Consider the following 25,162-nt stretch of genomic DNA (forward strand, 5'->3'; position numbering starts at 1 on the left):
CAAAGGCTCGGGTCCCCCTCCAAGCAACACAAAGCTCTACTACTACATGCTTGGCAAACTACAGCCCCGATGTTAAGGACAAGGATTACGGGCTGTGGAAGAAACTTCTCTATTTCCAAATGCTCAAGAAAGTATTTCAGAGGAGATAGAATGAACGTTATGTGCCGCCAAACCAGAAGATGTATGGATGCAACAAGCTGTTCTGGAATGGGCTTGTTGTATGTATATCTTCCACTGCTCATCTCCTAACTGTAACAGTGGGTAAAACCCCTAGCACCAGAGAAAAAGTACATGTGCATGCTACTAAAACAATCCTTATGCAACCTCGGATCTTTGCATTTGTTTGGTCTTTCAAACCAGGCAAGCAGGTTGACACTTGCTGCACAACAGGAAAAAGCAAGCATAGGCCCTTTCAGTAACCATTTTTAGATGATACAAATCTTCAAAGAGAAAAGCAAAAGGTGAAAACATTTTAGCAGCAAAGTGGTTAAATGCAAGATGAAAATATTAATGCACACATTTAATAAAAATATTAAAGTATATGTGTCATATAAAATACAGTACAGGACGAGGAGTTTCACTATGTTGTATAGTGCTCAGAGGAAATTGCTAAAACTAATTTCTTTCTGAAATATATATACAGTATGATTATATAGCATTTTCTTATACAGCCAGCAAGTTCTTTTCTTAGGTTGGTCATACCTCTCCACCTTGAATTAGGAACCTAGCACTTAGAACTATTAATTTCCTCTCATTTACTAGAAAAAAAAAATCACCATTTTTAAATGAAAATTGTTTTTAAAGTTAACAGTCTATTCTAGGCAACCAAGTTTAGCTGAAAATGTGTGAAGCATGAAAACCAACCAGAGTAGCAGCATTCAAATACATAAACAGTAAAAACCCAAGACTGCTGCTACCGTGTCATATTCTTGAACTTCAGCCATCCAATCAACTCTTAATACAAAACTAGAAGCTCTTCCATAACTTCTATAGTTATCACGATATTTGTCATCTTTTTCAATGTGAAATAATACTTTGAGATGATCTATGTACACAAGGTGGTCAAGTCAAGCTGTAATATAAATATAAATGTTTTCTTTTAAAAAGTATTTTACACACAGATAGTTATATATATTTGCTCATTTTACTTCTGGGCTACAAAGGAACATTAAGGGGCCAGATACATGCAGAAAAAAATTACACAAAATATGCTGAAGAAATGAAGTGAGAAAAGTAATGCATTTTAAAAATAAAATTATTTGATTCTGTGTTTAAGAACAAGGATATATTAAAGACAATCTGAGCCACTCCAGCCAAGATGTCAAACTGGCACCTTTGCTAATGATTATGACTGTTTTTAGTGTTTTACATGTTTTTAATAAGAAGTAAATAATTCTTATAACACAGCATAACATGTAATGCTTTTAAAAATTCTCTGTGGGTTGATTAATTCTTACCTGAAAGTTAGACTTACCAAGTACAAAACCATAGGAAATACCACACACAATATACCACCACTCATACACATACATACATACACTCACTCTCCAGCCTCCCTCCCCAGCCCTGCCTTCAAATTTCCCCAATTAAGAAGTTCACTCAAGTTTTGCCTGGGCTGTAATTTATTTCTCAAGCTAAGTCTTTTGTTGTTCTTTTTGAACAAAACACACAGTACTTTTGTTCTTGCCCATTCAAATTAGAAAAAGTTGTGGTTCAAAATAATGAAAACAATTTCACTTTTGTTATTAATCTTTTGTTTTAATCATAGTACTTGATAAACAGCTGAACAGGATCCTAGTTTAACAGAAGGATAAACAAGAACACTGGTGACAATTTGTTACAACTGCCTTAATGTACCTTTTGCTTAATGAACATTTGAATATGCAAGAAAGTATTTTTGGAGGACACCCCAAAAGAAAACAACTTGCTGGTTGAACAACAGAAAGAATGTCCTTTTTGCTATTATGTTGAAATCAAAGTAATTTATATATAAAAATAAATGTTATGTTCTAACAAGAACATTTTAGACAATTACATCTGTGCTTAACAAAAAAAATATTGGTCACTCAAGACTAGAATAATTAATATTTTAAAGGTTTTTAGATTATCAGAATGCATGGATACAACTCAACACAAACTGTAGCTGAAGGGAACCAGGACTGAAAATATCAATTTGTCCATCTGGAATAAAAATGCAACTAAATTAACTATTCAAAATACTACCATGGAATGTGACAGTAGATATGGTCCATACCTACTATATCAGAGGGAAGGAAAGTTTAACAAGTAATAATTCGTACCTTACACATTTAGTTAAATATAAACATTTGTTATTTATACATAAAGTTGCTTCCAAAAAACTATTAATAAGTGATTTAGTTGCACTTAAAATCAGTTTCATTTCTCATTTGCTGAGTATTAACTTTTCTTAATCTTAAATCAACTGTCACTAGTGCACTTTTAGTTAAAATTTCCCCTCAGGTAAGTTTTAATCCTTTTAAAAGAGCCCCTTCACCTAAACCATGAATGTACAAAGTGGCAAAAGTTAATCCCTTTTAGTATAATCATAGTTTATATACTCATTGTGTAGCCAATAATAAGAACAGGCTTTCCTTCGCAAAATCTCCTTCACAACTCGCAACAAATGCCACGCACTCAAAGGAAATAGTTAGGCGTGGCTAGCACTTGTAAAATGCCAAGGTCTGACAAGTCTTGTTGCTTCCTCCACATCAAGCATCTCTTACGTGAAAAAAGATTCCCTTCAGCTTGCCAAAAAGCTTCCACAAATCCAAGTTAGATGCTTCCTGGAAACAAAGATTTTTCAGCTCTGTTTGGCACAAGACTGATTCATCCCGCAGCTTTATGCTTTCCTCCACAGCACCCACACACCTCACCACAGTGATGGCATGCTCTCAAGGGGAGGTAGCAGCACATACATGGAGCAATGAACGAGAGTGCCACCAGTGCTAACCAGCGTAAGCAGAACTTGTCATCACTAGTGTCACACGAGCAAGGATCAGAGAAATCTCCTTCAGAGTCTGACATGCAGTGATACAGCATGCTCTCTGCGCAAAGCATGCAACTAACTTGGTAGATACATCTTTTAATAGGATCTGGCGCATCTTGACATTTTCCTCTGCCATTATCTTCATGATTAAACCTCTCCTGGCAGTATATACAGCGGGAGCGCTCACCATCCTCTTTTCTTCTTTTTGAGTTTTTAAATTTTGATGAGGAAGGTTGAGTTTTAAATACCACAGAACTCTTTGAGTCTTTTAGGGAATTCAACTTAGTTCCATCTCCACAAGGGTATAAATAGTCAGATTTTTTACTGTCTGATTTAGAAAATTGTATATTTGAGTCTGCATCGTCCCTCTCCAGGTCATTCTTCCACATGTCAGGATGCCTGTAGTCTGCATAACGACGTATCAAAATGTCACGAGGGTTTATTCTGACAATTTCATCTTCGTCCTGAAAACTAACGTGTCTGATTGACTTCAGTGGGACCTGAAATGGCAAAGAGAGGTTTACTATGGTGAAGCCCCAAATTTATGTCCATGTACAATGGAAAACTTAGATTAGAAAACTAAAAAAGCAATACTTTTTTCTTTTGCTGCCTGAGGATAAAAAAATTCAGATTATTTTCTCACTACTAAAATTTACAAACATCCCCACAATAATGAATCTTTTGCAGGGTATTAGGTCTGTAAGCTTCATATTCTTTCCTGACTTTTTAGTATCTCGTAAGAGTTTTGGGTATTTTGGTATCCGCATGAAACTTGATGCTGCTCTGTGAATTATGCTCAAAATTAGAGTGTTAACATTTTAAAGTGGAAACTAATTCCACAGATTTATTCTACTTTATGTACTGATTTCATTTGATGATCTACTGCTTTAGGACTAACTCCCTGCTATATTCACTACTGTGTTTTCCAGGAGAAGCTTTCCTTAATTCCTGCTCTAAGTTTTCAAGGTCTCTCCAATTCATAAGAGTACTCAATACTGGTAACTTACTATCAAGGCTATGTTCTAGATAACATCTGCAGGCCTCAGATATCTAAGTGTAAGATAGTGGATTGCCACTAAATATTACTGAAATCACATTAGAAGTGACTTGCAAGAAAAGGTGCAAATAATGACAGGATAAAAATTTAGCACATGTGTATAAAAGTAGCTCCTGAAAATAGCAGGCAGTGCAGCAAAAAAGCAAGGGTCTCACTATGCTCCAGTATTTCTACCTTACAGGCAGGCAATTATTTTCCTACACTGTAGGGCTATTATAAACAGAGCCAGATTATAAGTGGGCTTCAAGTCAAATTCTGCCTTTCTCTCTGTCTAGAGCACAGCCTGTAAACCATCTCTCAGAAATCACAAAATACCCCTCCCCTCCCTTACAAATTCTTCCAGAATCATGAATTACCTGGGAATAATCTTTGGCATCAGTATTGTTACTTTGAGAGGGTTTATCTTATTAGTACTCAAGTTAATGAGAATTAATGTGTCACCATTCCATAGTCAAGTACAACAATTGAACTGCATGTTCCTAATCTGTTGCAGTGTGTGAAACTATTGAAGATGCTGTTTTAGGTTAAAACACTTTGTCACTTTGCATGCATCTATACTCCTACTATGCTGAAGTCTGCATGTCCTGATTTTGGGGTAGGAGACAGAGAAGGGAAAAGGGAAGGCAGCTGGAAAAGAGGAAGGAAGAGCTTCTTAAAATATGCTATCTTCTGATTATGTAAGAATATCTGTAGCCTGCTCTAACCATCACTTCCCTGCTCAACAATCCTTGTGTGATGAGTACAGAACTGTAATTAGAGATGCTTTGCCCTGGGACTTTCAACTGAAGTATGCTAACAAGAATATTTTTTTTTCTTGGCTCCAAGCCACATAGTTAAACTTCCACAAGGTTTCAAGGATACAGGGAGAAGAAAGGTTATACCCTATTCAGCTAACATTACTTCTCTTCCCTACATCCCCAGGCTCCTATACAAGCAGCTGGGCTTCTCCTTTGCTTATAAAAGCAGACTGCTTCTCAGCCTTATTCTGCAAATAAGAGGAAGAATCTATTGTTTAGCAAAAATAACTAACTATGGTTAATGGGCTTATTTGAACACTTTACAGCGTAAACTTATTTAAGAAAAAAAGCCACAAAAGTAACTAGAATTCCATGTTACAGGCATAAAGAATCCTTACCCCACTGTCCACATAGAATATTATGCATGCACTTAAGACAGTAAATAAAACTCATTGTTTAAAAGAAAAAAACCCCTAAAACCTCAATACAAAAATGCACCTGCAAACTCCCACTGTCCAGATAGCTAACACCCCATTAAAGATCACTACAAATACTAACAACTGTAGAATTTGACCTCTCCTTAGCCTTTGAAGGCTTTTTATTTGTTTGAGCAGAACACACCACGAATATAGAACTCATTTTTTTTCAAGTCTTGAGTCCAACACCTAGAAATGCTTAACTGGCATGTTACAAATAAGGCACCACTACATTCTTTAAAGCACTGATATTAAGAAATTTTTTTTGAGCAGAACATGCTGAAAAATAAGAAAACTCAAGAAATGCTGGAAAGAGCTTACTCATTGGGTATTAAAGGGAACCTATGTGAATGCATGAAGTATATGAAAACTTATGAACAATTCACAACCCAAATCCACACAGCTAAAAATAACAGCAAAATTTAACGAGAATAATGCACTCAGTCCTCTAAATAGTCAAAACTAAAACTCAGTACAAATGTCATCTATGTGAAGCTAAAGCAGGAAGGAAGGAAGACTGTTACAGCAAAATAAATTCCACAGCTAATCTGATTCTGAACATGCTTAGCCAACTGGAAATAAGACAGAAAATTTCTGCTGATGCAACTGACCCACAAGTATCGCACCTTACTTGAAGGGATGCACCTTTAAACAAGGCACAGTCACTTCCTTGGTACAGCAGCCTTTGCTGCTTCTCTTTGAAGAATTACACCTGATTTTGCTCACCTTGAAACTTCTCAGTCTGAAGACACCAGCATCTGCCTACATCATTGCAAAGTACTAATTTTAAAACACTTCCATGTATCAGAAGCTGGAAAGCTGAAGGACTTGAGTACTTTTTTACTAACAGCCAAAATATTACAGGTAAAATCTGAATAGTGATTAATAATTTCTTTAGTTGGAGCATGTACTTCTTGAGTTATTCAACTTATGAACACACTCTTAACTAAGAGTGTTCAAACTAATTTACACAGAATTGAAATAAAACCAGTAATTAGCTCAAGATCTGCAGTGCCACATGGTCACATGCATGGAGTTTAGTAGAGCCAGTGCGGTGTGTGCACATATAGAACGTGAAGTTTTGGTGAGCTGCCTATATTCTAAATGTGTGTACCACAAGACCATGCAAAAAACTGAGTGTTGGTTGCTTGCAGGTGGTGTTACAATATGAGAAGAATACTTTAAAGAATATCTACTTAAATTTTCATGGAATCCCCCATAACTTCACTTTTCAAGAACATAATTCTAACATTGTCATTTGAAAGAAATTTTGATGCAATTTCTATCAGACAGACACAGACTAATCAGTTTTACACAACCTAAATTATCACTTTCTCAGTAGTCGATTTTATACATGCTTTTAAAACATACAGGCATTTCAAGCTACTGCAGCTTTCTTCACAATGCAAAGAAGACTAACAGGATATACATCACTGGTTACTGCAGCCATTAAATTTTAGCTGCAATAACCTAATCACCAATCCATTCTATTCTAAAAAATATTTACAATTCTCTTTGCAAATAAATGAGAAGAGGGAAAAATATGTACCTTAACAGAAACAAAAATATGAGGTGACTTATACGAAAAGATAATTGGAGTAGATCAATTATTAAAGATAAAAAAAATAATAATTTCAAGCTTCTTAGTCATCCAGACAGCACTCCTTGCTTCTTTTGCCCAATAAAGCAGATTAAGAGTATCTGATATAAGACTTAATATATTTCAGCTGCAAAGTTTATATTGAACATTACATGGACTTGGAATGCAGTGATTTATTGTCAGGAACTATACACTGTGCCATTAATACAGCAAGCAAAGTACGGACTGCTTCTTTTATTGGTATTCTTACCTGGTTAGGTTGGCTAGGAAAACAGGCTCTCCTGGTGTTGAAATCCTCAAATGTTGAAGGCCTTAAATTTGCACTGTTGTAAGTTTCACTGGTTACTACAGTTTCGTGTTGAAAAAGGTGATCTTTCATTAGTGAACCTGATGTATTTTCTTGAGCAGTCTAGAACACACAAGAACTTCCTTGAAGTGATTTTGCATTTGTATAAAAACAACACCAAACCCAACAAGTTCATACATAAGTGTGTTAATGTTCCACATAATGTGTTGGAAATATCTACAAACACCAGTATTCTTAAATGCAATTTTTTTTAAAGCATTTAGAAGTAGGCAAGTATTTTCTTTATTTTGAATCAGTCTTGGTAAATACAGACTTTTCTCTGCAGACGGTACACAACTTGGGCACTAGAGATACATGCCTTTGAAATACAGTTCCAAAATCAGACTTTTTAAAGGAAATTAATCTGTCTCTGAGATTATGTTTTCTCTAACTACCCATGAGGCTGCCAGTATTTAAAAAATACAATTGGGGAAAAAAAAAATTCTGAAACTATTTAGCAAGACAAAAGCTAGTCAGATCTTTTAATAAATTAAAAGCAAAATCAGCTGTAAGAAAAAATTATTTTTAACCTATACTGACCCAATTAAAATATCTAAATGCAGCAAGTGTGCATTAAACACAAATGACTGTCATTTTGCAATTAAATTTGTATCAGTGAATTTGATACAAAAGTAAGATTATGAAGCAACGCATGATGAGGTAGCTGCAGGACCTGTGCCATTCAGAAGAAGGAAGAGGAAGTATGTTTAGGTGGAATACTGGCTTGTAAGATGATCCAGTTTTTGAAATGAATTGAAAAATGAACAGTTCTCATTCTTTAAGCTTGACTGACTGGGACATACTTAGGATACAGCAGAGCATTTTGATACAAATTTCATTGAGCTGCCAAAAATGTACTGTATGTTTTGTTTGCATTGAGGGATGCCGTAAAGTTAACTGGCTGTCATCATGGATAGCACTGAGAAAATTCTGGCGCCATCCAGCTTCCAGCAATGAGAATGTTTCACCTTTATTATAAGGATTTGTATGTATCAAGAAAACATTTAGAGGAAAATAATAAAAATACTACAGAAAAATACTAAGGCAGAGGCAAGCCTAAAGTTTTGGCAAGTTAAATATTAACTCAGAATCATTTGTCTTCACTTATCAAAGTACTTAAAGAACTTATTCTAGGATTACATTAGTACCTCACATACATAAAAGCCTAATGTATCGAGTTCTAAGAGATCTATATAGTTTGAAGTAGCTGGTGTGTAGCCGATTTTGTAGGAGAAAGAAAATCAACACATCACTAAATTTATAAATATTGTTTCAGAAGCACCATGTGGGTAAACATTAAATTTAAAGCATTAAAACATTTAATTTAGTACTTAATTCATGATCAGTGTAATTAATACTAGAGAGCATGCACCTCAAGAAAGACAAAAGTTCACTCAATCAGGATAAACTTCCCCTGAAATATTTTGAAGACAGACAAAACGCCAAAAAGAAGTACTACTGGCAGATCCTTGAGCATGACACCACCACAAAGTAATTGACCCTGTTATTGTGAAAATTAAATTTCTGGTCAAACATTGCTGGGAAATGAGTATAAAAGAAATATTGGAATTACTAAAACCAGTTAGACTTCATATATGTATACGTATTTTAAGAGCAAAAAGCATCAAATATTAGTGGAATAGCAAACATCTTCATGGCAGGAGGTACTCCTGCAGATACATTGCCCAATGACATAACAAGCCACAAAACAGTGGCTCAAACTACAGTAGAGCTGTATTCAAAATGAGGAAGAAATGCCTACAACCATTTTTGGTCTGAGCAATTCTTAAAATAACTACAAGCATTTAAGCTAACAGATAGAAGCCATTTTACAGAAACCACAGTGATAAGCATCCCTTTTCCCCTTCCCCTGGCTAGTATAAATTTGAGTGGTCTAGGGAGAAGGGAGCAAGCTGCAAAAACTTCTACTCCTTCCTTCCCAGGATAAAAACAACATACTACCCACAAGCCAGTTTTCATCCCTGGGTGAGATTTGCAGCAGCCTGCACGATTTCCTGTCCCTGCAGGTGGTTTGCACCTTTCCTCTTTAACAATAAACTATCTACACTATAGAGCAAAAAGGACATAGGCACATGCACACACAGGCACGCACGGGTGCTCCCCTTGGCAGTCAAGGAGGGCTCCACCTAATGAAGGACACAGGCACAGATCACCTCTTGCTGTGCTAACTAGCAGTGCCAGATGATGCACAAAACACAAACCTTAATCTTAAAGCAAACCTCGGTGCCCTATACACAGCAATTATCAAAGAATGCTTTTAGAAAATTCCAACACAGATACCACAATTCAAACTAATTGACTTCAAGGACAAATTTCAGGGTGGCAGCAGACAGAGAAAAGCATGTGACCTTTGTAAGGCAAGAACTCGCCAGACAACATTTCTGAAAGCACAATGCTCAGCTTACCATCCTATACACTACAGGTAAGTGGACACAGACTAACTTCTGGTATTAAAATTAAAAGCAATCATGTCAGTCCTTTAGCCAATAAATATTCACTATGTTGAATTACAGAAATGCCAGATGAACATGCTGAACTCTCTGCTTTTAATTAAACTGCAGTTTTGATACAGTCAAACCACGCTTATTAGCATCCAAAAACCTCTTCCTTGGACAACTTCCTGCTACAATGTGATGTTTTATTAGAAGGTCATAAACATCTGAAAACCCACATTTATAATGGAAACACAGACAATCTGAAATAGGAAGCCCTAAAAACAAAAATGGTATTGTGTTGAAAATGCATTTAAGTAAGAAGCAAACATATAAAGTTTTCCACAAGAACAAGTACAGAACAAATATACAGAGTATCACACACTAACACAGATGCACACATTCTCCTTTTCTACTGTCCAAAGCAATTACACCGCCCACATTCAATATTCTTTAACCACAGCCTGCAAAGTACAGTACTGGCATAGGTTATTCAGTATCATCTGTAAAGTAACCTACGCCAGTTTTTAATGCACAACGGAAATCTGGTTTGCTCCCAGCTGCTGGTATAATAATTACTGTCCTATGGTTGCTAAGAGATACTCCGAATTTTTTTCCAAGACTACTAAAACATTTCTGTGCGCACAAGCAAAAGGATGCTGGGTAAAGCAATAAAATGACTCCAGCTGTAGCTCTCCAGCAGAATTCAAAGCCAGATGACAGCTGTAGAGAAAATGAAAACCAGACTGAGCTTCTCTTGTTCTTCAAATTTTCTCTCCTTACTTCTCCCAGTTTGCCAGAGTTAAGTCTGGGAGAGAATTCAACATTGTTCTGCAAACATTGTTAAAAATGTTCTCCTCTAAGTAAGTTTAATGATTACACAGAAGGAGGATGAGAGACCACATTTCCGCTGCATCCCAGCTCTTGCATTTACTTCCCATGAGGCCCAAAAATCTGCTGTTTGATGCTAACAACACAAGAAACGTTTAAATGCTTTGACCTTAATTTTTCAATTGTGAATAAATTATACAGGTTTCAAAAACATCTGAATGACTTCCTTCTGCTTTGGCTATTTCTGAGACTGATGGAGCAATATATTTGGCAAAGAAACTATTATTTTCAGGTATGTGTTTCTGACATAGGCTGAAATATTACCTAGATTACTCTGAATATTTCATACAGTTTAAACTAAAAAATAAGACATTTGACATGTCTCTTTCTTCAAAGGCTTTTCCACCTGAATATAAAGAGGACACTACATGTAAAAAGGCTGCTAGGAACACTGGTAAGGGGAAGAAAATTCCTCCTGTTTTTATATACAACTACCAACAAAAAAAGCTTAATAAACCAAAATGCTTTAGCACAGTATATAAATAGATGTATTTGAAACTGATAATATGAATTGGTATTACTTTTAGTTCTAAGAACTGGACCTAAACAATTTATAAACGGCACTGAATATTTCTAATATTTAGTGTTTTACCATGTAGTATTGTCTGATCCATAAAACAATAATGTGTCAATGGTAAATTATTTCACATTTCCTTAAAAGTCATGTTATTTTTATAAAATAAAACTTCTGTGAACATTTTGTTAGAGACAAAATAAATTGAGGGGTCATTGAAGGCCCCTATGCAGAGGTCACAAAATAGTGTATTTACAGAGCATCACATGAACAATTAATGTCTTCCCTGCCTGCACCAAAACTACTTAAAATGCATGTAAGTTTCAGGCCTTTCCCCCTTACTATTAACAGAAAGTCTGGTGCACTTACTTCTGAAAGAACAAGCCAAACTTTTTATTTTCTGCTTACAATTTATCAGTCTACAGTTTTCTTCTGCCAGTAGTAAGAAACTCAAAATAATAAGTGATCCAATTCTTATTACTGCAAATTGTTAAAATGTGTTGGTAGCCTATAAATAACACCAATATGGCTGAATCAACAAAAACTGAAAAAAATTAAAGCTCAACTACTCTTATTTTTCAGTTCACAAAAGCAACACTTATGCATTCCAGGATCCAAAACCCCCACAAAAATAATTTTAAATGCATGAGCTCTAGATTTCATTTACATTTACTTCTAAGGAAAAAAAAAATATATTTTTGGTTTTTTTCAGTAAACCTAGGTGAGTGTTTGAGCCAAGTTTATATTTGGTAGGGGAAATAACCTGAGCCAGTATTTTAACAAACAAGCAAACTGACTTACACAAGCTACTCCTACATTCAAAATGTAAGATTTTATACCAAAAACATCTAAACTTCCTAGCAGAAGAAATTCCCAATGTATAGTTCCAGGTAAGCACATAATACTTTTCCAGGATCCATTTACCATTATAGGAAGTCAGTGCCTTAACTCATTCGTGCATTTCTGTTTGAAATTAATCTGGTAATACTAGGGCTTATTTGATGATATGAACAATTTTCATCTAATAAGTTAATTAAAAACTAAAAATAATTGCAATCATTTAAGCAACCATGAAAACCCTTAATTGATCATATCATTTTAATACTAGTATTTTAACATTATTTGTAAACAACAGATAGGCTAAAGAAAGTATAATGAAGCTATGCCTTCTTAAAATTATACATTTGAGCAAAAAACACTTTCTCTGGGAGATTTTATTTAGAAAATGTAAATATAGTGAACCAAGGTATAACATAGCAAGCCAGTTGCTAGCCTAGAAGAACAATACAAGAGTTCAGTTTTTGGATTTACATTTAAGATATATATATACAACTTTTGGACAATCACTATTTCTACTAACTACTTCTATAAAATCTGATAATACTTATTACAAGGAAGCATTGAGATTTCACTGTGATGATAATTTTTGATCTTTGGATGATTTTATTTGCTCTCTGTAGCACCAAATATAACCAGGCAGTAAAATAACTTATGAAACATATTTAGCTTTCTTCATCATCTAGTCATCTTCATTAAAAAATTAAAAACAAAGAACAGAAACAAGCCACTGTTAATGAAATTTATGTACAAACCAAATACTGTATTTATAAATGTACACTAAATATAGGACTCCTGCTGTGTAAGATTACTAGAACAGTGTAGGAAAAACTACTCTTTAATATTCTATCCACACTCCAAAATGCCCTTGCATAGATATACTCCAAAACATACATAATGGAGACTTTGGAAAACAGTTTATAAAATAAACAGGTAAACAAAAAATCATTAAGCCTTTTAAACTACATAGAACTGGCAAAAAGTGGGGGACAAGTCAACATGACTCTTCAAATACTCAATACATACTCTTCAAATAATGATGGTCATAGGCATCTAGTTAAAAAGACCCTGGGGTATCCAGTTTCACTTATCAGAGTATCAATCTTGGAAGGGGAAGGAATTAATAATTTGAAAGAGAATGCAGACTATTTGATATTTCAATGGTATTCCTGGAGACTAGACCTGCTGCCTGTAACTAAAATTGTGTAGCTTTTTTATACTCGCATTCATAAGCCTGCAATTGCAGCTTTGTTATTGATACATAAACCCAGTTTAGATGAAACATAGCTAAAACCAGGGTGGATTCAGTTTTCTCTGCATTTCTTTTTTTTTTTTTTTTTCCTTCCTTCTGATAAATGCTAGTATCAGTATCACTTATTTTACTTTGGTGTGCAGAGATATGGTAAGAGATATTGGCTAGCTTTTTTGTTTTTAGAAAACAGTACATCTATCCACAGTTAAACAATATCTGTTGTGATGAAGTCATGAAGTATGTTTTCCTGTCTAGAATGTAAAATATAGTTTGGTCAGCAGTTTGTACCACACAAGATTGTTTGTACCTGTAAAATATATATAGTGTGTGAGTATTTATATATATATCAAATATGACTTACAGATATTTTAAAATATTTATATATTTATTTTTAAAATGGAATATAAAGTAAGCCTGTATTTACATATGTAAATAGGTGGTGTACTGATATTCACATGTATAGAATAGATGTTGTAAATACACTTACTTTTCTCCACTTTCCCAATAACAAATATGTAACCATAATGAATCTCAAATATTTTCCTCAATTTTGGCATCCTTATATAGAAATGTAATGACTAGGCAGCAAAATCAGAGGTAATTGGTTTGTTCTAATCTCATTAGGCCCATAGAAGCTGTTCAATTATTAATCCTTGCAACAAAGCATGTTTAAGCAAGTGTTTTAAGAGCTGATTAAGGACTGCATTGACTTTGGCATATATTTCCTTCACCCTGTCAAAATCGAATTTCTTTTTAAAATCTGAAATATCTAATATTCATAGCAATTTTACTTTCAAATGCATTAAAAAAAAAAAAACAACAATGCAAATAAACAACAACAGGTTGTTACACAGGCAACACAAAGAAATACATTTCTTCTACCACAAAACAAAAAGGTATCAGGACACTTCTGTACTGCCACTGCATTGCAGTATCCTTTCTAAATACTTGACTCTCAGTCTCCTATCATATCTTCAAAGTCAGCTGCTAATTTTCTTGATTTTGTTTCTAGAGGTTCTACACTGGATCCATTTATACTGATACAGCATTTATTACTGCATAAGTGACAAGACTCCTTCCCAGAAGAAATCACTTAGCAACACTATCAGTTTTCTGAATAGTCACTAAGACACCTGAGTCAACTTAGTTCTTTACCATCTTCCCATTAATTTAAATTTCTGCACTCTGAAAACTGAATATACGTGTGAATGAAGACACGGTTTTCCCTAAAACCATAAATAAGAAGGGAAAAATGACAAGCATACATAGACACAAATATGACTTACTCACTTATAATATAGTTATTTACTCTGTGTGTGTATATATATCCATAACATATTTTTTATACTGGCTTTTTAATTCTATGATTCTTGGATATTACCAGGCAGTGTTATGCATCAGTGTTACAGTACTTATGGTATATGGTGTGGTATACTAGTAAAGCACTGTAACTCTGAAGCATGGTTGGACATAAATTTTTAACTCTTAAGCCATTATGACCTACAGAAATTGAATAAGGATCAATAAAAACTACTATCAACAAGAGACTACTTTATCTTCAGTGTGTTTTTAAAAATTGTCTGAGCATCTGTCTTTCTTTGGATTGGATCCTCTCAACCATTGCCTCAGCATCTTTTCAACTCTAACCATTTGATGTTAGAAGAGTTTTATCACTGCAAAGGGAAATCTAAAGAAACAAACAGGATGTACAAGTAAAAAGAGTCTTCATCCCTCTATTTTCTGTTTCCAAGGAGAATATTTCTTATTTCAATAAGATCAAAGAGGACATATAACTTGAACAGACATTCTGAACTTAAAAATCAAACTCAGGACACTTAATGATCCTATGGATTAAATAGTAACTACTTTTTTTAGGACACGTAAGTCTTATAAGTCTTATAAGTCTTCTAGATAATTCTTCTGGAACTTATTTCATTAAACTGAATTTTGCTATTGCTCATATTTTGCTTATTCTCAGTAATGAGAGCAAAATCTGTTCAGTACATTTGTAAAAGAAAAATGCACAATTAATTTAAAAATTTACTCACTTGAAAGCAGTCTTCTGCCACTTCAACATCATTTTGAGAGGGTGGATAACCTTTATATAAAGAAAAAAAAAATAGACAAGGTTATTTTCTTTGTATTTACCACTTACTGCTTCCAGTAATCCACATCATGTCTCAATAGCCAGTGATTATTATATAAATATTCTTGTTTACTGTTTTAACCTATAGATCATTCCATTTCAAGTTGATTTAGTAAGCATCACTCATTTCAACACTGCATTTTCTATACTGAGTATTCCTAGCCATACTCCTCTCTCTCTTGTTCTCACCTTCTTTATAAAAGCATTTTCAAAGTGTCATCAGCAGTCAGAAGCAAGAGTAGATTCCTTTTAATGTAGCATTTTGAAAATTAAAGGCAGACACATTTGGTTGGCATGAATGCACACTGTGTTGTATTTTGCTATAAATCAACAGAAAGTGTGAGACCATAAGAGAAAAAAAGTTATTCTCATGTTATCTAAATATTTGTCTTGAAGGGATATGGATCATACCAGTAAAATTCCAAAGCAGTCATTAGAGTATGTCAAAAAGCATTTCCCTTCAGAAACATGCTCCTCCCTTAATTAGTAGAATAACACACATAAAATCCCTAAAGTTACTTTCTACAAGCCTGAAAGACATGTTCTTTCAATGCAATAGACACTAGTTTTCTTCCCTCTCTGACTCAACCCAGCAATACATTTATCATATTTTCAGCTCAGAATCTAGGCTTGATGATATCCTCCAGTTTGCTCACTGGTTTCCATTAATTGAGTGAATCTCTGGAACCAGTTAGTCATATTGCTATCTGAGTAAATTCTTCTGTTCCTAAAAGAACCTGTTCTCATAACCACACTGAATGCAGAACTACTACTAACTCAGTTGTTAGTAAAAAATAGAACTATTAACTGAAAGTATGTGCAGATAAAAAGAGAACTCAATAGGTCAGAAATCATTTAACTTCCCAGCTTATCCTACAAGAACACAGGAGTTGCAAAAAGCTTCTAAGATACAAGTAAGAGAATATTACACTCCAGCTTCCTCCATTTCTTCATGTCTAAAAGAAAGAGGCAATACTTTATTATATAGGGATGTTTCAGAAAATTACCTTATTGGTGTTTGTGAAGCAATTTAAGACACTTGAATGAATGGCACTTTAGAAATGCCAGAAATATTATTTCAAAAACTACTAAAATCCCAATATACTACAGTTTAATCCACATCCTTAAATACTGTCAACAAAATACTGTTACACAAAGCACTTTGACATCTCTTTTAGTAAACACTCAATATTCATCCACTCCACCACCATTTCACCTGAAACACGTACCTTGAGAAATATCCTCTACTGCTCTCCGAATACCTCTATCAAATGCTCTTGCATCAGCAGGACTCTGAAATGTGAGGCCAAACTTCTTGTCATCAATCTTCCAGTGGTAAAAAGTAGGAGTAACTTTGTTGTAAACAAGGTCTTTCTTTAATGTGCATTCCAAGACCACCTTTCAGAAAGAAAACAGAAGGAAAAGATATCAATGACCAATATATCAAATTTGAGAACAAAAGGTCATCTTTGTGAACTACCGGAAACATACATCATAGAGGTCTCTTTTTAAACTTCCTCCTGCGACAAGGATGCAATTTTAACTTCATTTCCATTATGGCCAAATTATTCACTATCAGTTGCTGATAAATGGTATGGGTTGAAGGCACTAATTGTTTACTGAGTCAACCTTCTTACTCAAAAATCTCATACCCATAAAAGTATCTCATACCTGCAACAAGTAGTACAGACTTAGATGTTCAGCAAATGAAATAGCTCACATCCCCCCAAAAAGCATTATGTGCGAGATCAAATTTTACTGTATCACTGAGATCTACAAAATCTTTTAGCACTAGACTAACTTCATGCTGCTTTCAGGCAGATGTTCAGATTTCTCTCAGAAAGGCTACTAAACAAGTGAAAGTAATATAAGAGAATTGTTTACAAAAATGAAATTAATAAACCCTAAAATCTTTATGAGCGTATTACTGCCTGCACCTAGACAAAAACACATTTGTGGCTCATGTTCAACTATAAAAAAAAGCAGTAACTGTGAATAATTACCAGAATTATTTGGCTACAAAATCATTAGAGGTATACATGTACATTCAGTACTAAAGCAAAGTCACAATCTTCACAAAATGGCTTTCAGTTCCAACCCCCCTGACATAGGCAGGGACACCTTCCACTAGACCAGGTTGCTCACAGCTCCATCCAAAATAGCCTTGAACACTTCCAGGAATGGAGCATTCACCACTTTTCTGGGCCACCTGTTCCAGTGTCTTAGCACACTCACAAGAAAGAATTTTTCCAAGTATCTAATCTAAATCCACCCTCTTTAAATTTGAAGTAATTCTGCTTTGTCACTATATTCTCTCTTAAATAATCCCTCTGTCTTGTCACTATATTCTTTGTTAAATAATCCTTCTGTTAAATAATCCCAGCTTTTTTTGCAGGCTCCCTTCAGGTACTGGAAAGCCTTATCATTTCCCCTTTAAATAGTCTGGTTTTAAAAATGTATTTGTATATTTACTTTACTGGCAAAAATTCTTTTAAGCAACATTGTTGCACTGAGTGTTTATTGATTTAAAAAAAATCCATTGTGAACAAGAAAGTATGGAGGGAGATGCATTGATCTGCTTCTATAGCAGTATAATATTATAATAAAGCTCCCAGCAAGACAACATTGTCTCTGTATCAGTATTTGCTGATGAAGGACTACACTGATTGAGAGATGAATGAGGAATTTCAAAATCCTATCATTTCATTGATGCACTTTTAGAATTTCTTTATATTTTGTTACATATGTGGCTTTTTAAAAGAAAAAATACAAAATTCCTCACAGGATATTGTAAAATTATTTTAAGCAGAAACAACTGAGAAAACACCTCAAACTTAAAAAAATATAAATATATATCTATATTTAGGTTATTCTTACATTCTCTGTGTTCCTCTTCTCCTTTCATTGTCTAATTATTACATAGGCAAATAGGTTTTTTTCTCTTACTTTTTACTATTTATTCCCCCTACAATCCACTAGTAATCACATCCTCTCAGCTGTTATTGGATTTTACCTCTGCCACTAGAAGGATAATATTCTATCTACTCATATAAACTCCTTCAGCATTAACATAATATTTTATTTCTCCACTCAGATCTCCCTAAATGGTCAACAATATGTAGTTAAAACATCAAACAGGAATCTGTTTGCTGTAGGTCTGTGGGAAAAGTTGTTGCAGGAAGAAAAGAAGGATTATTCTGCAGTTCTAAGGTGCATCAAATAGTTGTTCTTTGTTCCTCTGGATGATTTTAAACTTGCTTCCTCTTTCAAAGAGCAGTTAAAAAGGAAGGCTTCTCACACCACTGCCTTTTCTAGGTCGAGCGCTCTTTAGGGGGAATCTCTAATATATTAACACCAACTATTTTCACAGTCAATTTTGTGTGTAGTGTCATCCAAAACATCAACAAAAAGTACTGTAAGCCTGATTTTATAGCATCACAATGAATTTCTGGTGCCCAAGGGATTAATCCAGATTACTTCATTCTGAAAATTCATACCCAGTAAAAATTTTACCACTAGAGATAAAAACTGTATTAGAACTTCACTGAGTAGAAGCTATGGTTTTCAAAGACACACAAACTGAACTAGAAAGTCCCCAAACCAACTCCCTCCAGCCCAAAAAGCAACACTCACCCCACTTCCAACCCTCACGTATTATATATAACAAGCTTTGATTAACAAAACAAGTTAACACTCCACCCAGCACTGTAATTGTTTTCAACCTGATTCAAGGAAATAACACCTTTGAGGGGGTGACACTGATTTTTTCCATCTAAACTTGTATGAAAACAGACTGCTTAACACAGAAGATATAACTGAAAGGGCATTGAAAAGGGGAAAACATGTTACATCAAAATTGTATGTATTAATCAGATACAAGAATTTATACAAGCAAGACTTGATGCTTGCCCTACCTGGGAGAAAACTGAAAAACTACAGGTCTCAATTAGCAGTGGGACACAAATTTATAAACATCCAGCCCTTCAACAGTATTTGATACATTCAGAAATACAAAAAAATCCAAATTAAATAAAAAAACATACCAACCATCCCCAGAAGCATTTTTCTCTCCCTGAAACACCCCTATGCTTTGCCAGAATAGTAAATTTTTAAATTGTAAAACTTAATTTTGCCAAAGGCTACCTTATGCTCAAGCATGTTAACTATCATGGGAGCTGGGGAGGAAGCATCCGCATACACATATTCTCCAAGGTCTGGAAATGGAAACTAAGCTTTTTCAATGCAGATATATTTCAAAACTCCAATTATTTTTAGTGCAATTTACTATGGTTCAGAACTCTCCACATCATAGGTGAAGGTCATATACTCTTCCACATTGTTACCCAAAATATGCACTCCCAAAACTTTTTAGGCAGACCTTCCCCAAGACTTCCAGGGATAAGTACAGAAAAGGCCTGAAAAATTGTAAATAAAATGCCTACAGCTTAACTACGTTTCATTTTAAAAAACACCTCATGGGTTACTGTTCTGAAGGTTCTCTTAATTTGAAGACTTAAATATAAGACTTCCATGCCAATATGAAACGTCTGCATAATGGAAAATGTTGCAGAATCATCAGACTCAAGACAGAAGAAAACCAGACCCACATGACCAAAATGTAAATTCTCAGAGCGTAAATACAGAGCCCTATTTATGCTCTATGTCTCCTGTTATTTAATGAAAAGCTCCTTTTAATATCTAGATGTTATTGAATGCAACACTAATTAATTCATTGCTACTCAAAAATACTTCTTTGCCTAATGCTTTTTTTTCTCATCTCCAAAAACTAAATCTTTAAAGACAATAAAATCTATTTGGCTTATGTAGACAAGATCAATCTCCACAGTCAGAAATTTTCTACTTCAGCACTTAAAACCCAAATATTCTTAAACAGACACAAAATGAATATTGAAAATATGACATAATTATTTAGAGCTTATTTCAGAAGAAAAACTCAAAAAACAAGAAATTTTTGCATTGATACAAATTTCTCTCTTGGTAACAGACCCAATAATTGAACATTTTGAGATCCTGGATCCTGTTTTACTGGTTTCTACCTGTACTTTCAAAGTTTATAAGAGCACATGTAAGATAGACAGCTTCACTGTTTCTCATTCCCAACCCAAACCTACAAACATATAAGCACATAGTTTTTCAATGCCTTTTGTGCTTTACTCCTGGAAACAAGCAGTACGACCTGAGGATATTCATGTTACAGTGCCACAGTAACCATATGACTTAACTATTCTATGCATACTTTTCATTCAGTTCAAAAAGAAGATTATGTACTGGGCTGTACTACAGCCCATCAGAATCAACTTCCCCTCAAACTTTAAAGACAATTAAAAAAGTAAATATTTATAAACAGCAGATTTTTAGAAAAGAAAGGTATTTCTATTCAATTTTAGCTTTGTGTCTCTCCCTTTACACAATTAGTTCTTATTCAAAGGAAAGATTTTAAACTTTGTTACTCCTGATTCATGATCTAAAAGATACTAGTAATTTTTTTTCTCCTTTGATAAAAACTTGCATGGCTAAAGTCTGGAGAAGACAATAAACCAGAGAAGTCTATTAGACTTTTCATTCAAGAAGGTAAAATTCACCAAAGCCTAAAAACCAGTAAGTTTGAACCTAGTATGTGCTTAGCTATTGAGATAGAAGAGAGCAACTGTAAACAGAAAAAGAGAGCAGCAGACCTGACCAGGTTATGAGGGAGTGCAATTGTTCCAAGCAGACTGGCTGGAGCCTGACCTAGGAAGGTGATTATAATAAAGGGGGAAATGTGCAATTATGAGAAAAGCCTTCATGAAATACCCTCACATTCCAACACAAATCTAAGCAACCTGAGCAAACTAGCAGGAAGCATTCTCTCTCAGATTAATTCAATGGAGCCACCATTTTTATTTTCTTCTCTGATAACTAGGATGCTTTTTGTGAACGCCACAAGATGTTTTAAATAGCTGTGTACTGCACAAAAGTAGTCTGAAGCTGGTTCATGGAAGGGCTGACAGCAACCTGCCTTTCAGGTCTAAAAAGGAAAAAGACAAGCCCTCTCCAACAAGGATCTTCAGTATTTTAATGTTCATTCCAAAGTATTTAATTTATACAGCTGACTTACACACTGAGATCTATAGCTATAATTAAATGCCTGCATACCCTATAAAATACACGAAAAGATCTGGCACACTGGAATGGACTGCAGTGTTGTGTCAGAAGCAGCAACTAAAACTAATTCCTCTTCAGTATAACTATTTAAGAGGCATCTGGAAGATACCTCCATCAAATACCTCACCTGTGGATTTCAAGCTAGTTTGGAGAGAATTTCACCTTTCTACTGACACATAATTATTACTGACAGTAATACTGGCATTATGATTGCCATTTATCCTAGGTAAAAACTATAGATCTGAACTCCATTTACTTTCTAAACTAAGATATTTCAAAACCTATGCTTCCCCATGTCACAGAAACATGTTCCAAGTTCCACACTCTAGATTTCCAGGATAAGGGAATTTCTGTATCTTTTCTGGAAGCTAAGCCAGTTCACAAAAAAAGAGACTTATTGGCCAGAGAAAATCAAGACATAATCTTGATTAGAAAGGTATTTTAGAAACGTGTAATGTGACTTTGAAGAATGTAGGGAAGTTGATTTGTAAAAACTACTTTCTCTTTTAATCCATAGAAGTATTTTCAGAAACAGCTGTGTGTACCTTGCAAAAATGTTAGTGAACTGGAAACCATGGTCCAAGTGACTTGTAGATATTACAGAAGATTATTAATTAAACATTCCTGAAGACACATGTACTCAAAATCTGTATCTGTTAGAAAGCTGTTTCGGAAGCTTAAAAAAAAATTTGTAACATTCTTTTCAAATACAATGGTAGAACAACCAACTAAACAGCATACTACCAACTTGAAAGATTATTCAGGCATTGAGATTTACCAAGGGCATTCTAAAACAAGACTAAAGGGAAGTTGGTGCACAGAAACAGTAGATTCAGCATAATACTTCCAGAAAATCTGAAGATAATAAAAATATTTGGTCTTGACCCAATAGCAAATACAGTGGCTTCCACTTTTACTTTACTTTTAAATAAAAAATAAAATAGATAATTACTATGAAATATAATAATCACCTGTCACTTCTATTTGGACTAAAGCCCCAGTTGTTTGGCTTCATTAAAGAAAAGGTTAAAATTTGAGTTTGAACAGTGAATCCACAGGAATATCCTAAGAATGAATGTAAAACATTAACCATATTGAAAGCATAATGATCAGAACAGTTTTAGAATCAGTGACGTGTCCAACAGAATTTCTCTTTCAGTGCCTGCTATCTTCTGCCCTTCTAAGTAAGCGTCATGACCTAATTTTATCATCACATTTCTTGGTGTAGGATCTTGTTTCTTCTGTGCCAAGTGGGATCTTGTTGTTGAATTCCATACAACTCGGTTGTTAATTCATTACACATTAGCAATATCTGAAGTCTGTAGAAATACATGAATACAGTGACTTTCATTCAGTTATCAATTAATTACTGGTTCTCCAGTGTTCTTCTCCAAACCCTAAACCTGTATTTGTTAGTTCCCTGAGCTTTATTTAATATACACAGGAGAGATGTTCATCTGACTTCCAACAGCCACTTCCCATAACTACAGCATGATTACAATCTTGTTAGGTTACACTTGGGGGGCAAGTACAAGGAAAATAGATGGACACAGGATAGGACACACACAAAAAACCAAAACAAACTCTTCAAGACAATAAACATTTGGAAAACATATTCATGCTAACATGAGCTTGATTTTATACAGGAAGAGGAGGAGAAACATTTAAAACCTTCTACCAGAAGTGGAAACAAAACAAATCTTGTCTACAGGAAATGGGAGAAAGGACACTGCAAACAGATCAGGACACTGATGACCAGACATTTTTATATGCATGCAGGCAAAACATTAAACCAGTCTCTACTTTGGAGCATTTTATTGTTCTTAAGGCAAGCTGTAAATATTCCAAGTATTAAGAAAAAATTATCAAGTATCTCTAGATGCAATTAAGCATCTCAACAAGAGCATCAACAAGGCTACAAAAAGTTCTAAAGGGAACTACTGCAAAGTGAGGAAGGAACTGCAGGTGCACGTAGCTGTGTGGGAACACAGGGTACTCTGCTAATAGCGCTACGCCCCACTGAAACAACTGAGTCAGCAGAATTTCTATTTATATGCTTTCTTCCTACAATAGTCACAGTCAAGGCAGGAAACTCAGCAGGGTAGAAACTGGTATGCTTGAAGAAGGGTCAGCAGTACAGTATAAGAAGTAATTCTATCATTTAAGCTTACAGAGGAGTCAACATTCATTTGCAGAAAAGAATAAATTACTGAAAAAAGTCATTAAGACAGAGCTTTTGTGCCTTCTCTACTTATCTTTGTTTTTGCAGTAAAACACAGCCCCATTCAGAAATCTGTTTGCCATAAAAGTAACCAAGCAATCCTTAGTAAGCCCATTTTGTCTTCATTAGGTCTGCATGTAGAAATAGCTGAGATCCTGAACCAGTTTTCCTTTTATGAGGCTGATTTTCATGATGCCTCTTAAGATATGTTTATTACTGGTATTTTATGTAAGGTAGCTGATGAATTAATACTGTCTACATACTCATCAAACCAGGTCAACTCTTGACCTGTCAGCTTCATGCTATCTTTCAATACAAAGTTTTTCTCATGTAAAATGGCTTCTTTTTGACATATTCTACAGCTAACCAAATCACTACTGATCAATTCCACCTGGTTTCATGTTCTTATTAAAATTCTCATTTCCAACACTCCTCCTAAATGCAGTATCACTGGTATAGAAACAAGATTTAAATCCAATCTTTAATTGGAAGAAAAATAGCAACATTTTTCTCAAAATGGATGAAGAATTCCTAAAAAAAAAGAAAAATCAATGCGCTTGAGTCTAAAAAAGCAGAATCAAAAACAAATAACTACCTCTTTTGGTACACAAACATCGATATAGAGAAGTTCAGCAGTCATACTAGACTGAGACGCTAAGTTAACTTTGTAGTCTACAGGCACTAACAAGCAAGCATCAATACCTATGTCCCATATAGTTTTAGTATCATCATTAAATAGATAAAAATTGTTACCGTTTTATCCCTGAGTCGTTCTCCATGGATAAGAAAATCAGCACAGCTATTCTCTTCCTGGGGAATGACTTTGAAGACTGTGACACAGCTTAGTCCACCCCCTCCAAGTGGTAACCATCCACCACTTGAGTCATCCCGGGTCATCACCACAGCTCGCACTCGTGCATAACTATTACTGAAAGAGAAGCAAAAGAAGAAATTAGTTTTCCGTAAACATAAACAACCTAAGTCTAGTAAAAAACAAGACAAAACAACAAACCCACAATCAAGATCACAATAATTAGCACTTTCTTTCCACAAACATCACCTAGAAGAAAACAATTTAAAATCACCCTCTAAAAATGTTCCCCTATATTTTTGTTCCTTCATTAAGACTTCTCAGGGGTTGTGATCTTTTGTAAAGAGGCTTAACCAGAGAACATAGTTGCCAAATCAAAACTAATATTCTTCCAAAAACTTTACACTCAATGATCTAGCTAGAGGGTTGAAAAGAATACGAATCCAGTTCCTGATTTATTTTAGACTAATCATGAAGCCAGTCAGCCACCATGAAATTGCACAGAAAAGAGAACAAGAAAACAGAAAGAGGTCAGGCCTTCTGTCACTGAAATTTAAACAGGAAGAGGCTTCTAGCCAGACACCCTGATTCCCTTCATCCATCCCTCCTCCCCATGCATACAACTCGTTCTTTGCAAGGGTAGATCAGG

General features: G+C 34.7%; 1 protein-coding gene across 1 annotated transcript in view; it reads right to left on the bottom strand.

Annotated features, from left to right (window-relative positions):
* Positions 1 to 1,604: 1,604 nt before the first annotated feature.
* Positions 1,605 to 25,162, bottom strand: part of SPRED1 (sprouty related EVH1 domain containing 1) — a 57,292-nt gene continuing 33,734 nt past the window's right edge. The window contains exons 2-6 of the mRNA XM_021539295.4: positions 24,456 to 24,630; positions 16,546 to 16,714; positions 15,219 to 15,268; positions 7,128 to 7,286; positions 1,605 to 3,507 (exon numbers count right to left, since the gene is read on the bottom strand). Of these exons, the coding sequence (XP_021394970.1) occupies positions 2,848 to 3,507; positions 7,128 to 7,286; positions 15,219 to 15,268; positions 16,546 to 16,714; positions 24,456 to 24,630 (1,213 nt within the window). The 3' untranslated portion in view covers positions 1,605 to 2,847. The remainder of the gene's footprint in view (positions 3,508 to 7,127; positions 7,287 to 15,218; positions 15,269 to 16,545; positions 16,715 to 24,455; positions 24,631 to 25,162) is intronic.

The sequence above is a fragment of the Lonchura striata genome, chromosome 5 (assembly GCF_050655825.1).
Source record: "Lonchura striata isolate lonStrDom1 chromosome 5, ASM5065582v1, whole genome shotgun sequence".
Lineage (NCBI taxonomy): Eukaryota > Metazoa > Chordata > Aves > Passeriformes > Estrildidae > Lonchura > Lonchura striata.